The following is a 15,466-nucleotide window of genomic DNA, read 5'->3' as shown; positions in this document are numbered from 1 at the left end:
TTACACTGCTTTTAAAAAACCACATCAACGCATATACAACAAAATGTCAATCAATAATGACCATTAAAGAAGGCTTGCAAAAAGTTATATGGTATGAGATAACCTATTAATTGTAGCTTTGATATGCATATCAGGTTTCCTACTGTTGAAAATCAACCTATTGTTCATATGGAATTAGAGGTCAATTTGTTTTTTTAATAGGGCAGAAACATTTATCAGGCTGGAGGGGTAGAGAAGTGAATGTGCAACGGGATGGGTTGAGGTTGAGTACAACATGTTGGATTCTATATCCAGATGATGCAAAGGCCCAAGCTGTTCACTCAACAAAGGCAATGGAGCCTGATAGGGGGGCACATCAGGATTGACTGAGTTATATCCGAGTGCCATGGTACACAGTCCTTGAAGCTCTGAACACAGATGGAGCTTCATAAAGGGCTACATCATGGTTAGTCAAGACATATCTGGACGGTACACTAAGCAAATGGTTTTTTTTTCCTAAAATACCAGAGAATGGAGTTCTTGCTCATAGTAATGCCACCAAAAATAAGAATCCAAGGAATGTAATTAGAAACCTTGGAACAAACACCCCCTTAGATATTGGGAAAAAACTCTAACAAATGAATGAAATTAGAAACCAAGGAATGTCTATTTTTCCTTGATTAGTAATATCAGCCTGTAGAGATTATAAAATTTGATTGCATCATACAAAGAAGGATTGGTGTAACAGAAAAGTGCAACAATGAAAGCTTTCTGAACCAAATTCTCATACAAGGATGTGAGAAAATGGGCTTCAAAGTAGAGTCTGTGGCTATAAATTCCTCAGCAGATGACTATTGTGGTTCATGCTGTTATGGTTGCAGAACAGGAGATAAGAAGGGAACTGACTCCACTTGGTTGGTTGATTCTGTAGGCAATGGTGCAGTGATCCTCACTGGATGTAAAGCTGAGAGATTCATACTTGAAAATGTAAAGAATGGAATGAAGAAAAAGAAGTGCTTAGGAGTGATTGCTGCAGCAAGTTGGAGGAATAAGGTAAGAAAGAAACTCCAAATTCAATACAAGGTAACCATCTCAGCATGTGGCTTTCTCAAGACTCGTCCTCTAATGATTTCTAGTGGACTAGTATGCTACGAAGACATAATTTGCACCAAGAAAATAATTAACTAGAAACTAAAAGTTTGCAGTGCAAACCTCCTATCATTTATGCTAAAACACACTGCATTATCCCATCTTCGCGATGAGTCCATGACAACTAAGAATATAGTGAGATTTCAACTCATGTAAGCAGACAAGAATAGACCATAGTCAATGTTTACATTATTTCCTGTTTATATAAATTTCTCGTTAAATATTTAAAGAAAAGGAAAATAGTAAAGTAGAGCTATTCACCAAAATAAATTTTAATATATAAATAACAATAATAAAGAAAATCATTAAGGATTACGTTGTTTATGCCCCTCAATAACTAAAAATTTTCAAATTGAAATTCTATATTTTGTTTCAATTATTTAAATTATTAATAATTGGGAAATAAATAATTTTAAATAATATTAAAAATGTTGTAAGGAATATATCTAGTGGGAGAGCTATTTTTAAATGATTGTGAGTAAAAATAGTAGGCTTAAATATATTTTTGATTCCTGATAAATATCTGCTTTTGCGTTTACTCTTTAATAAATTTGTATTTTGCGTTGAGTTCTTAATGAAAAAAAATAATTTTATTTTGACCCTTAACACTTATTCTTAGTTCCTAATAAATTAGTAAATTTTGTATTTACTCCTTAATAAAAAAAATTATTTGTTATTAGTCGACACTAAAAAAAAATTATTATTTTATTATGGAGTAAATACAAATTAACTAATTTATGAGAGACTAAAACAAAATATCAAAAATAAAATATAAAATTGTTATTTTAGTAACGACTCAGCGTAAACCAAAAATTTATTAGAGACCGAAGAGAAAAATGAAATATTTATTACAAATCAAAAGCCAAAATAGTAAATTTCCTTCACTTGTATGATTTAATTAATTTATGATATTTAAAATTTATAATAATATTTTGAATAATATGTAAATATAAATAACAATTAATTATATGAAAACTATTAAAATTAAATATTATTTAAAATAAAATAATTAATCTTTTATTCTTTAATAGACAATTCATATTTCATTAGTAATTTTGTTACAAGAGTTGCTTAAGGTGTTTATTAGCAGTATCTTGTACTTGCGAGAGAAAAACATACTAATTGTTATATTTTGTAACATAAGTATTTTTTTTTCTTAACATAATCATACAACATTAATTGATCATAGAAAAAATATATTAATTGTAATAAATATCTACAAAAATGATATTTTTCGAAAAAATTCAATCAGTCTTTCATTGAGGGTTTCTAATGATATTAATATTGCTTGTTGTAAGTATATTAAAATTAAAAACTATAAAAAAAAAATTCATTGTTATTAATCAACACATTAAAAAATAGAAATTACATATTATAAATTAATCAAGTAGAAACACATGTGACAAACATGTCTACTAAAATGAATATCTCTACACATGAGAAGGTTATTAAATAGACCTCACTTTGAATTTCAATCAATAAATAATTTTTTTGTAAATATAAAAAAAGCAAAAAAAAAATCACTTAAATATTATATATTTTAAAATCTAAAATTTTCATGTTCTTCCAAAGAAATTGCTGGACACAAGAGAAAGCACCACCAACCAATCTTTATTTGATTTCAAATCGTGAAGGTGGCCATTGCATATGGAGAAGATACGGGGAAAATTCTAAAGTGTATCCTGAAAAGCTTTGAATTGGTCTCTGGTCTTAAGATAAACTACAATAAGAGAAAATTTGGGTGTTTGGGCAAATCCGAGGACTGGTGTAGGGAGGCAGCATCTTCTCTCAATTGTAGTCAAATGGATATTCCATTCTCTTACCTTGGAATTCCTGTAGGGGTCAGCTCTAAAAATAGGTCTGTGTGGCAGCCCATTATTAGCAAATGCGAGGCTAAACTTACAAAATGGAAGCAAAGAAATCTATCAATGGGGGGTAGAATAACCCTCATTAATTCAGTCTTAACAGCCTTACCCATTTATTTGCTATCCTTCTTCAAGATTCCTAAGCTTGTGGTGCAAAAGATTACATCTATACAAAGGAATTTTTGATGGGGCAGCCTCCAAGACTCCATTAAGATTCCTTGGGTGAGGTGGGACATAGTCTGCCTACCTAAGAGTAAAGGTGGGTTAGGGATCAAAGATTTGATTAAATTCAACGAGGCTTTGCTTGCTAAATGGGGGTGGGAGTTGGCAAATAATCAGAATCAGTTGTGGGCCACAATTCTATTGTGTAGATATGGTGGTTGGAGGGATTTGATTTCTCATAGGAACTGCAGTTTAGACTCTCCTTGGTGGAAAGACCTCAAGGTTATCTTCAAGCAGCAGCAAAGCAACACAATTTGTAAAAATAGCTTTATTTAGGCCATAGGTAAGGACGGTCCATGGAATACAAACCAAGTACTTATTGGCTTGACAACAAAAAAAACACTCATTGGAAATATATATGTTTAGCAATTAGCATAGACTCGCTGAACAGGAATGGAGAAATATGACATAATTAGATTTTTCCTTTCACAAAGAATGTAGAAGAAACTAAAGACCTTCTCTTTTAGGGGTACAAATAATTTGAAATATAAGTAGAAATTGGCCTTCTGGGCAGAGAAGATGCTAATGAGGATGACAATTTGATAACACTAGTGCATTGACTAGAACTTGATTTAGACTTGGTCATGCAAATTTCATCATGCTTATGTGTGTTACATTACATGTATTACAGGTGTATGCATGTGAAAACAGAAGAGAATGTCCATGACCTTGAATGGAGGAAAGAGATACAAAAGCAGAAAAATTGCATAAAACTGGATGATGTTGGGCTTTCACATAATAGAGGAAGAGAGAATATATATATGTGTGTGAGTGTGTGTCAATCTCCTGCAGAAGCAGAAGGAACAAAAAGAAGTGGAAACCAAGCAAATCCAAAGTGATGATGCACAAAGAAGAGAGAAAAATTTGAGTGACCCAAGAAGAGATGTTTTTCTTTCTTTAAACTGACCAGAGGAATATTTTTATTTTTTATGTTTAATTTTTTGCTTTTTTCTCTTGCAGAGGGAACAAAACAACTATAAAGGAGCCTAAAGAGTGTGTGAGAGAGGAGTTATGGGGTCTATATATATGAAGATGGCAAGGCAGGTGTTGAAAAAATTGGGTCGGAAGAATAAAAAACTCGCAGTGAAAACTTTTTTTTTTTAAGAAAATGTTTCATAAATACTCCATATATTATCCTACACTTAGAGAGAAAATAAAAAAGAAATAAAAAATATAAATATAATAAAATTTATAATGTGATAGCAAAAAAATATTGATGATGTATTTAAAATGAAAAATGATTCACCTACAATTATTTTTAATCATAAAAAAATGTATGATTATTTTTTTAATTACATTACGTAAGAAAAAAAGGGTGGAATTTGGGGTGTCAAAATCTGAGTGCATGACACAGATAAGAGTTGTTAAAATACATAAGAAACCAGTTCTGGACTTATCAAGGGCTGTGTGAAACCAGTTCCAGTTAAAGAAAAATGTACATGTATTTATATTGTTCACATTAAATTTTCAAGTAGTATTATATTATTTGAAAATTTGATATTTGTTTCAATAAAAGAAGCTAACGGCCTCACATCGCTAACCTTTCGCAACGGGAGAAGGTGGAGTCAGAGTTGTCTACCCTACGTTGTTAGGAATGTGGTTTCTAGATAATCAGCAAAAAGAAACTTACTAAGATTCGCCATATTTTTTTTAGTTAAATAGTTATTATTAAGGGTGAAACTATTTTTTATTCTATAACATGTATGTTTAACTTTTAACTGCAAATCATTTGCTGAATCAATGCTGAAAATAATATTTACTTTCAGTGATCTGGTTAGAGCACAAATAACCAAGGAAATTTTTATTTAAAAAAAATAGCTTCAGGGGTTCTTCACTTCTTGACTTACCAATACACTTTGAGGCTTGAGCTACTATTTCAAAATAAACAAATAATTGGCAAAGTTAGTTGTATATGTGTTTTCTAGAGTCAGCATCAGTAGTTATTACAAACTATATAATAACATTTTTTTTCTTTAATTCCATATGTATATATTGTTCGTTATCAATTCGGCCTAACAAATCTTACTATCGAGATTTCGTGGATGTTTCAAATTAAATGATATAACTAATCTTGTACATTTCTTTCAACAATACTTTCTACTTTTGAATGTTAGGAAGAAAAAATTAATTTGATGGGGGAAAAAAACAAAGTGATAATATATATCTATCTTTTAAAAGGATCTTAGTTCTACTATCACAAATATTCTTGGTATGAAAAAAAAAAGGGAAATGATAGTGGAAATGATGGGGGAGGGTGGAGTAAATGAATAAAAATGCAGTTTTTTATAGGTTGCATTTGTTATTTGCTTCTAATTAATAAGAAGATAAATATGCAACCTTACGCAGCACATTGAAAAAATAAGAAAGTAAAACCCTTGTAGAGGAAAATTTTCATTTGGCAAACATAATCCATGAGAAGGAAAGATAGAAAAAAAATCCAGTTCTCATAATTAATGTCGAACTCACCTATATACCCATCGGGTCAAGTGGCATAAATAGATGTAAAAGGATGTGTTGTATTGTCGAGCCTTTGTCATGTCTCAATAATGTTCGTTATAAAGGTGAAGGGTCTAAGGTGTTAGGGAAGCGGAGAAAAAGGAGACAAACTTTTTGCCAAGAACATAAAGAAAAAGGAGGGAAGTGAGGTGTGTGAATGCGTGGGTCAGAGATGAGACAAATATGCCGTGGTCATTTGATAGCACTTGTATGCAGACACAATAACGTGGGTGGGTATTTGGCTTGGGCCTCTCTCTAGGAGCATGTGGAGTCTGTCAGAGAGTGAGGGAAAAACTAACAAAAAAGAAAGGAAGAGGTATAGTATATTTTGGTGTGCTTGATACTTCAAAGAACTTCTATTCATTTTAGAGGTTTATTTACAGACATTTTTATCAATGAAGTGTATGGAGTAACTAATAGTCTTAAAATTCAAGTATTAAGTATATGGAAGTGGGCTAAATACTTTAAGCAAGAATTTTTCCACTTATAATATATGTATTCAATTTGACTTAATCACTACTAAAAGAGAAGGCCTTTAGTTTCTTCTACATTTCAAATTATTTGTACCCCTAATGGAGAAATATGAAATAATTAGATTTTTCCTTTCACAAAGAATGGAGAAATAGGCAACCAAAGCAAGATTTTAGAAACACTTCATTGTGATGCACAGGAGTTGAGAAACCTCCAAATCACCATACAAGATTTGATGAAAAAAGTAGACATAAATGAGAAGAGCACAAAAGGAAAAAGTGTTGAGTTTGGTGAGGTGAAAGGGCATCAATCAAGATTGACATGGGTGCATTTAATACCAACTTACTGTATTGCCAGTAAGATTGCTGAATCAACCCCATGGTAACCATTCAGTCTACATCTTACTGTATTGGCAGTAATATTGCTGAATCACTTGGCAAAGCATCAATCAAAATTGACACGCATGCATTTAATACCAACTTACCAATCAACAAAAAAAACTAAGATACACAAAGTTACCAACCAATAACAACCCATAAGAAAATTTTATATTTTTAATCATTTCTAAACGCACAAAGTATATTTAATAAACAAAAAGTACCTTGTGGTTGTGGCAGCAATAGATTCAAAAGCTTGTTCAGTCCTTATGCTTGTGGCAGCAATACGTTCAAAAACTTCTTGAGTAACTCTTCCAATTGATATAACTTCCTCTGAAAAATGTAACGAAATTAATTCAAACCCACAATAAGAAGCTTTGTTCACTGCAGTTTCAAATTTCTGCTTTATTAGTCTTCTTTTTTTTTATCAGCAAAGATAAATTATATATATATAACCTGGAAGTACCAGAGGTACTGATTACAGAGTTAGTCACCATAAAAATGGTTCCTCAGTCAGACATCATAAGTCTGATTGGGAACCAAAATATGGGAAGCAAAGTATACATATATTGATCCCTACTCCCTAATGAAACCCCTACTGCTGCAAAAAATGATGTCTCAAGTTACTAGACCATTGACTAAAATGTAATATAAAGTCCTTCTCCAAATTATGGAGCCAAGTCCACATTAAGAAAGTCGCGTCTTCAAATTACCGAGATTGAAGTTCTTCTAATAATATCCCTAATCATATAACAATATTTAATTGTTTGTTGTTAAGCACATTACTATTTATACACTTTAAATTTATGAAGCTACAAAGTATAAGATTTTTATGATGATATGTTAAAAATAAATTCTGAGTCACTATATGAAAACAAAAACAATGGTATCAATTTTTATTTTGATTAGCAAAGATATTATTTTATAGATATGTAAAGAGTTACCAGAGGTACTATATTACAGCAGTATGGGTACCATAGAAATGGTTCCAAAGTCAGACAAAACAGGTCTGAGAGGGAACCAGTATATGGGTACAGTAAATGTACATCTATTAGTCAAAAATATGTATCCTCTACTGATGCAAAAGCCGTGTCTAATGCTACTTGACCATTGATTAAAATGGATAGTAAAATCTTTCTCAAAGTGCCTGAGCCACGTCCATAGAGTGAATATTGCATCTTCAAACAGTTTGTTAGCATTAAAGGTTGCATTAGAGAACACTATGTTGTTCCTAAGCTTCCAAGTGGACCAAGTTAGAGCCAACCACCAGCATTGCCATCTCTGCATCCTAACACTATGTTGTTCCTAACACTATGTTGTTCCTAACAATGGTATCAATTGAATAATAACTACAATTAATGACTCTAATTTGTTAGGACTAAGCTCAGACATATTTCTTTCTCAAAGTTCTATTCCAGCCATGACCCAAGAGCATTTCTTTTAGACTTTTCCAAAACCTAGTGCCAAATAATTATCCAACTCGAATAGCAGTTGTTGGACTCTAAGTTTCAGTTCAAGCTTAACAATCAGTGTCATACTATTGATCAAAACAAAGCAGGTATAAATATGCAATACTAGACTCAAAATATGCAACAAACACTAGACCTAAATCAGTGTCACAGAAATTGGAAGAAAATATTTTATCCAAGCACAAACTTCAAGCCTTATTCCATGTATTGGGGGGAAGTTATGGCTGGCCATATGGGTAGAGGTGTCATAGAGGAGCAGGTATGGAGGAAGGGACCTTGGACTGCTGAAGAGGACAAGTTGCTTGTTGAGTATGTCAGGTTGCATGGTGAAGGCAGATGGAACTCTGTTGCTAGGCTTGCAAGTAAGAAACACCAAACTTTTTTCACTGTTTTGTTTCTTAATATATATGATTGGATTTTCACATTTATAAGTGACAATATAGCAAAAAAACAACTGAAATTGTTTTCAACTTCTACTGTTCATGTTGGCTACATTCATGTTCACCGGAAGCTCTTCATTTTGAAAATTATACTATTGTCTGGTAGAAATTATGATATGATCTATGTATCTATAGTTTTAGTCAATCTCTACGTGATACGTAGTTGAGTTTTTCAATTCACAATAAAGACTAGATAAAACTCAATATATATCATGGTTGAAACCATTAATCTGACACTATATATATCAAGACTAGATAATCCTTTTGGCATATTCAACGATGACATTGTTAGGGCAACTCAACACATTAATAATCACATTTTAAAAGTCTTACTTAAGTAAACCCCTAATACTATAACACATATATATCAGCAAACAAGAACTCTGAGTACTTCGACATCCTTACCTTGACAGTAGCAAGATCGCGACACCACTCCAAAGAGCACGACTTCGGCTATGGCGGTGGTGGGAACAACAGGTAGCTAGGGTGGGCACGACGGAGGTCAGGGAACGGCGATGTGAGGGTGGGCACAAAAGAGATCGAGTGGGATGAGTAGAATGTGCGCTAGGTTTTAGGTTTTCGTCGTAGAGTTTTCGAATACAGGAGATGAAGTGTTGAATCAATGGAAAGACGAGTATATATAGTACAAAATTTAAGACGGTGTATAAGCAACACCGTCTTTGTATCCTTTTATTTCTACGACGGTGTATTCAAAAGCACCATCTTCGATAAGTTGAACCAAACGTACAAAGCCGGGGTTATATTCAAACGTCGTTGTTTACGAAATGTATCTTTTAAAAATCGTATATAATTACGTAAATGCCACCGCGTTGACTACTACGTCGGCTACTGAATGACCGACGTAGAATGTGCGTCGTAAAATAGGATATTTTTAGTAGTGATTAGAGAAGATTCTCTTTATTTAGCACACTTAGCTACATGGTTTGATGCTCTATTTATAGTAGAGTAACCCATAAGCATTACATAATTATTCAATTAAGACACTAAATAGACGTAATGTTATAACCCTTTCAATATATAGTGATTACAAAAAAAATAATGTCCTTTAATTCTTATTAACTCAGATTCATTTATCTTCTAATATTAACTCACGACCCTTTATTTTGTAATTACTATTATTATTTCTAACAAACCTAACTACTGTCATGCAGATCCACTATTGTCAATGATTTAATTTCTACTCCTACTGGAATATCTCCTCTTTAAACAATAGCTAAATTTTTTCGGGTGACTAAATTTTTAACCTCTAAAAATAAAAAGTTTGACCGGCCATGTTGTTCAATTTTTTTGAAATTTGGCTTTTAATCCCTAAAAAAAATTGACTATTTAAGGCCCCTTAACTTTTTCATCTTTAAACTTTTGAAAAATTCAATTTATAATCCCTGAATCTCCTTAAATAAATAAAAATAATATATTCAAACTTATGTTTTAGGATAAAAAATTGAAATTTCTAAAATTTTAGCCGTCTTGACCAATCAAACGAAGGTTTAAAGACAAAAGATCTTAATGAAAAAAGTTAATATTAATCAATTTTTTATTTAGGGACTAAAAATTAAATTTCGTAAAAGTTTAAGTAATAAAAATTTAGTTAAGCCCATTTTTTATCTGTTAAACATTTGCTAAATTAATTTTTCAACTATCTTTCCTCAACAAAGGACGGGGTAATAGCTAAGTGTATGTTATTTTTAAACAATACACCATATATTGTTCGTCCATTTTAAAACAACGGACGAACAATTAATTTTAAACAATAGCTAACTGTATTTTTTTTTTTTACTTTATTTTAAAATTTGATTGAAAATCTTTCACAATATAGTATAGGATTAATAGAAGAATACACCATATGAAAAAATTATATATAATAAATGAAACTAAAAAAAGCATAGTTGATCTATAAATAAAAATTACAAGAGTATAAACTTAATTAAAAACTAAAATTATAAATACCCCAAGGTATATTTTATCAATAAAATTAAATTAAATTAATATAAACATATTTATTTTTTTCCTTTTATATTTATTAATTGTTTCAATAAATAGCTTTACCGCTGACAAAAAAAAACAATAGTTATTTTTATCAAACATTTATAATAATTTAATAAGTAACCTTAACAACTTTGAACTACCAGCTACAAGCTTTCAAATTTTTGGGTAATTTTTGCAAACATAACCTAAAATTTGCATATTTTGATATATACTTTTAGTAGTCCTAGGATACAATGTTTTTATTATTTTAAGTTGTTGGCTATGTATCAAATTAAGTATATATATAATAGTTTAACTTTTCATATTACACGCGATATAAAAATTATTCTATTTCACTAAATATCTATAACATAGAATATATGTAGATAATATTATAAAAATTTCTTTACACCTATATAATTCAAATCTAACAACTTATATTTTCCTTTTCACATTAAATAATTGTTTGAACAATTTTTTATGTGTACGATCATGCACAAGATAAGTGAAAAAGGGAAAAAAGAAAAAACTGAAGTTTTAAAACATCACAGCAGATCTACAAGACCATTAATCAGCCGCCCACTGACCCTCTTAGAATGTGTCTTTTAGTGATGATCCTTTTTAAGTTTCCCAAGTGCACCCATTCATTGTTGCATGGATTATATTGAAAAGCTATTGATATATTGTGGTAGTTGCATTCGACTCTGCAAAAAATAAATTCAACTTCAGTTTGTTAATTAGTTGATCAAATATAGTAAACTAGATGATTAAATTTACATGGACCGGCCTAATGGTAAAAGTTGTGATCTTATATATATTTTTTATACATTTTAAATTTAAGACGAGGGGATGACCTCCCAGTCCAAGACTGGAAAAATATCTGGGCTCAACAAACGATTACAGAAGTACTTAATTACATTTATCGCATTTCAAATGGAACAGCAGGGGTTCAAACTTGCGACCTGTCAGATACGAGATCCTATCTTACTCTACTCGGCCAATCTCTTGGGGTTATTTGTGATATTATACGTGAGATCACAGGATCAAATTTTATTGTAAATTAAATAAGTGATTAAATGTGGGAAGAAATTATAATATTGACAAAAGGTAACAATCATGTCTGTAAAAAATAATAAAAACGGAAAGTCAATCAAGTAAAAATATGCATTCAAATGCCTAACACACGCACACACGACATGGCTACAAATTTAAGTGGTGTTCATATTTTCTTGATTAGAAGTTTATGACATACCTTCCATGGTGAACCAAATCTATTTTCCCAAGGTCTACTTTCCTAACTCCGCGTAGCTTGGTAAGTTCAATGTGAGCTATTTCAACATCAATTACAGAGGGATCTTCAACTAAAATTTCAAATTCAATTGCAAAGTCATCTAGTGAATTCTTCTGCATCATTCCACGTTCTTGATTTTGTGCTTGCAATCGCTGCAATTCTGTATGTTTGTCCTTTAATGCTATGTCATAAATGCTTTTTCTTTTGCTCTCTTTTTTCGTAACTTTCATGCGAAGGAAATATTTTTGGGCATGACTAGCTACTTGAATATGAGTTCTTGACTTGACACAATGTTTTGAAATGTTTTTCCAATCTCCTTTGCCATATATTTTCAGTCCAAGAAGAAATAACCTATCATTAAAAGCAACAGAAATGTTAGAAATTAAAATTTTAAGCAACAGATGAATGAAAAATATTGAAACAGCCATCTCAAAACAATGCAAGTATACTGCCAACTATAATGATCTTCCATTAAACATATAAATGGTTAGCGAGTGTGTCAAATGAAATAAAGACCAAAACTAACAATTTCAGATTTTTTAAGGAAGAAATGAAAACAGCAAAGATCATAATAAAAGTTCAGTTATTTTGCAAGGATTAACAATTAACTTTTAACTCTTGTAAAATAAATTATTAAATCTAGTCAGAAGCAAAAAATAAATAAATAAATAAGTCATAGCAATGATATCAGATAGAAAAATCATTAAAAATTCAATCAAATACTCTCTATTTTATATGAATAAATAATAGAAAATATTACATATTATATTCCTTTCTCTTGAAATATACATATTACACCACCCTCTCTTCTATTGTTAAAATGTACACTCCCCTTATTTGAGATTCGAGTATATGGCACTTTACTCTATTTTTAATTTTTATGTTACACAAACACACACACACTCGATTATTCAGGTAGCATTTTATTGTGTTATATATGTTCTTGTAAACATATAAATAAACTGATTTTTAATTATAATACTAATTATTATATTTATCAAATATAATCTATATAATTTATTTAATGATATTATTAAATATTATCTTTGTTGAATTTTTTAAATGTAATAATGCATATATATATATATATATATATATATATATTACATGAATAAATTTTATAAATAATAAATATACATATATTAAAACTCTAATATTAAATTAAATTTATAACTATTACAAAATTTAATACTTATATAGAGAAAATAAAAAATTATTACTTCAAAAATATTTTAAAATAAAAAATTAAAATAATATATACATATATAATTTGTCTCAATTTCTATTTTTATTTATTATTTTAAATTTAAAAATATATTAAAAAATCTCGATCAAATTAGTGAATGATAACTAGATAAATTAAAAATATTTTAGTATATATTTTAATTACAAATAAATTTTACTTGACTTTTAGTCTGTGAACAAAAAAAAACTATTTTGTGTTTCGTTCTTACAATTACATTGACTTTGTTAATTTGAAACATCACCATCCGATGCTAAAAATATCAACAATTGTGAATAAAAATAATTCAGAGATCAAACGAAAAATCTAAAAATATTCCATGAATCACTTAAAAGAGCCAACATTATGACAAGTATAAAATGCAAAATAAAATATTTTTACAGACACAAATTCAAAAAAAAATATTAAGGATCAAATACAAAATCCAAAAAATTTCTGAGATGGCCAAATAAAATTAAACCTAAATAAAATATGTTATGAAACTGTACAAGATTTTTTTTTACACTGTAATTTTTTTAAAACATATTATATACCTGTGTTCTTGTTCAGTCCAGGGCTTCCAGGATTTCCCTTTTCTTCTCCTAATAGACTTTGGCGACCTAGCATCATCCACCGGCGAGTCATCCGAGTCAGCTGGCAACTCAACCCGAGTCGACTCAGTATGGATCGTATCACGAAACAATGCTTGATGATAGCGTTTCATGATCTCCTCAGCAACTTTCTCCCACTGACCCTCCCCTTCCTCCTCCGGGAACATGGGGAACACCTTGTTCTGGGACCGAGTCCACTCGCTGGATGAGAAGTACTGAGTCTGCAACCGAGTCCACATTTGATTCTGTTGTTGCAGATATCTGTTCATTCTTCTTTGTTCTGCGTTGAAATTTAGAAGACTTGTAACTAATAACTTATATATATATATATATATATATATATATATATATATATAGAATATAGTAAATAATTAAATTTTTATTTAATTTTTTTATTGTTTTCTTAAAAAATTTAAATATTTTATTTAAATCAAACATGGATAATATTAATTGCACTATTTCATTTCATTTCAAATATTTTTGTAAAGAAATTAAATTGTTTTTAATTAACACAAAATATATTCACAACACACTTTTTTTTAATTAGGATAATTAAGATTTTTTATTCCCAGTTAAACTTCAAGTATTCTTACAAGTTTTAATTTTTTAGATCAATTATAAAATTAATTCTTAATGTAAAACTTAATCACACTTAAAATTCTTCATCTTTTTTTAAAAATGTATTTATTACTACCTCCGCTTCTTAGAACTTATTTTAAACTATAACTTTTTTCTTATAAGGAAACAATATATATTTATTATGTCTTAACTATATTCACATTACAGTTAATTTATTTAACAATATATATTTATTATTTCTTAAATTAACCTCATGTAAAACTTATAAAGCTTACATATTTAATAGATAATTGGGTTTTTTTTAGTTTTTGAAAAGTATCAGCTGAGACAAGTGTTAATAAACTCAATTGAATTTTTTTTATTAAATTAACTTTAAAGCTACTTCTTCCATAAATGGTTTGTATAAAGAGTAAGATTCTATTTTTTTTTATAATTTATTAATTATTTGCTTATAAAAATTTAGAGTAAATAACTTCTCTGCTCCCCTTACATATGCAAAAACTGCCTTCTCCCCTCTTCTTATGTTAAAAATTACAACCACTTATTCCCCGGACATGTATTTTTTTGTGTGTGAACTAAAGTATCTTTCAGTCCAAAGTCAAAAATTAATTTTGTAAAGTATTCAAATTTATTTAAAAGGTTAATATCTTCTAACATATATTTTTTATACACACAAACCAGTAACTAATTCCTACAGTATTTGAATACATAATAGTTTACTCTTTTTATAAAAAAAAAAAAATCATTAAACTTTCGTTAGCTTCCATTACAAATAAAAAGATATTACCAAAATATCTTTTATATATACTACTATCCCTCAAAATGCAAGTATTCCCTCCTTTCTTGTATTAAAATACACAATCTCCTCCTTTAACTAGTACCATTAATATATAATGTTTTACTAAATATATACGCAGCACATATTTATTTATTTAATAATACCAATAACATTTTAATGTTTATTATACATATATTAACATTTCATTTAGTAAAATTAATAAATATCTTACATTCAATCAATATAATATTAAAAAAATACTAAAATTAACTATATATTAATATATGTAATAAATATAATAATTAATAGGCTTAAATGTAATTCTAATCCCTGTATTTTGTTTAATTTGTAACTTTGGTCCCTTCATTCTAAAATTAAGTTATTTGGTCCTAGTATTTTTAAAGATGTGTGATTTTAATCTCTTTCTTTAAAAAAAATACATTTAGTCATTTAATTTCAAAAAATTCACAATTTTGATCAAATTCTTAATTTTGTGTACGTTTAAATTCTTTTATTTTGGTCCAATTAAAC

General features: G+C 29.4%; 1 protein-coding gene across 1 annotated transcript; it reads right to left on the bottom strand.

Annotated features, from left to right (window-relative positions):
- Positions 1-11,687: 11,687 nt before the first annotated feature.
- LOC114371651 (transcription factor DIVARICATA-like) lies at positions 11,688-13,817 on the bottom strand. Its single transcript, XM_028329021.1, has 2 exons — positions 13,522-13,817; positions 11,688-12,096 (listed from the first exon to the last, which is right to left on the bottom strand). The coding sequence occupies exons 1-2, from the start codon at positions 13,815-13,817 to the stop codon at positions 11,688-11,690; spliced, it is 705 nt and encodes a 234-aa protein (XP_028184822.1).
- Positions 13,818-15,466: the final 1,649 nt, after the last annotated feature.

The sequence above is a fragment of the Glycine soja genome, chromosome 10, assembly GCF_004193775.1.
Source record: "Glycine soja cultivar W05 chromosome 10, ASM419377v2, whole genome shotgun sequence".
NCBI classification, from domain to species: Eukaryota; Viridiplantae; Streptophyta; class Magnoliopsida; order Fabales; family Fabaceae; genus Glycine; species Glycine soja.
Note: the sequence above shows the minus strand (reverse complement) of the source record. Positions and strands in the feature narration are given on the sequence as shown.

Excerpts from the sequence above, each read along its gene's own strand:
- LOC114371651 (XM_028329021.1), bottom strand. The coding sequence starts at position 13,817 with ATGTGGACTCGGTTGCAGACTCAGTACTTCTCATCCAGCGAGTGGACT. Across the intron at positions 12,097-13,521 it reads TGGACTGAACAAGAACACAG|GTTATTTCTTCTTGGACTGA; the intron begins GTATATAATATG and ends TTTTAATGATAG.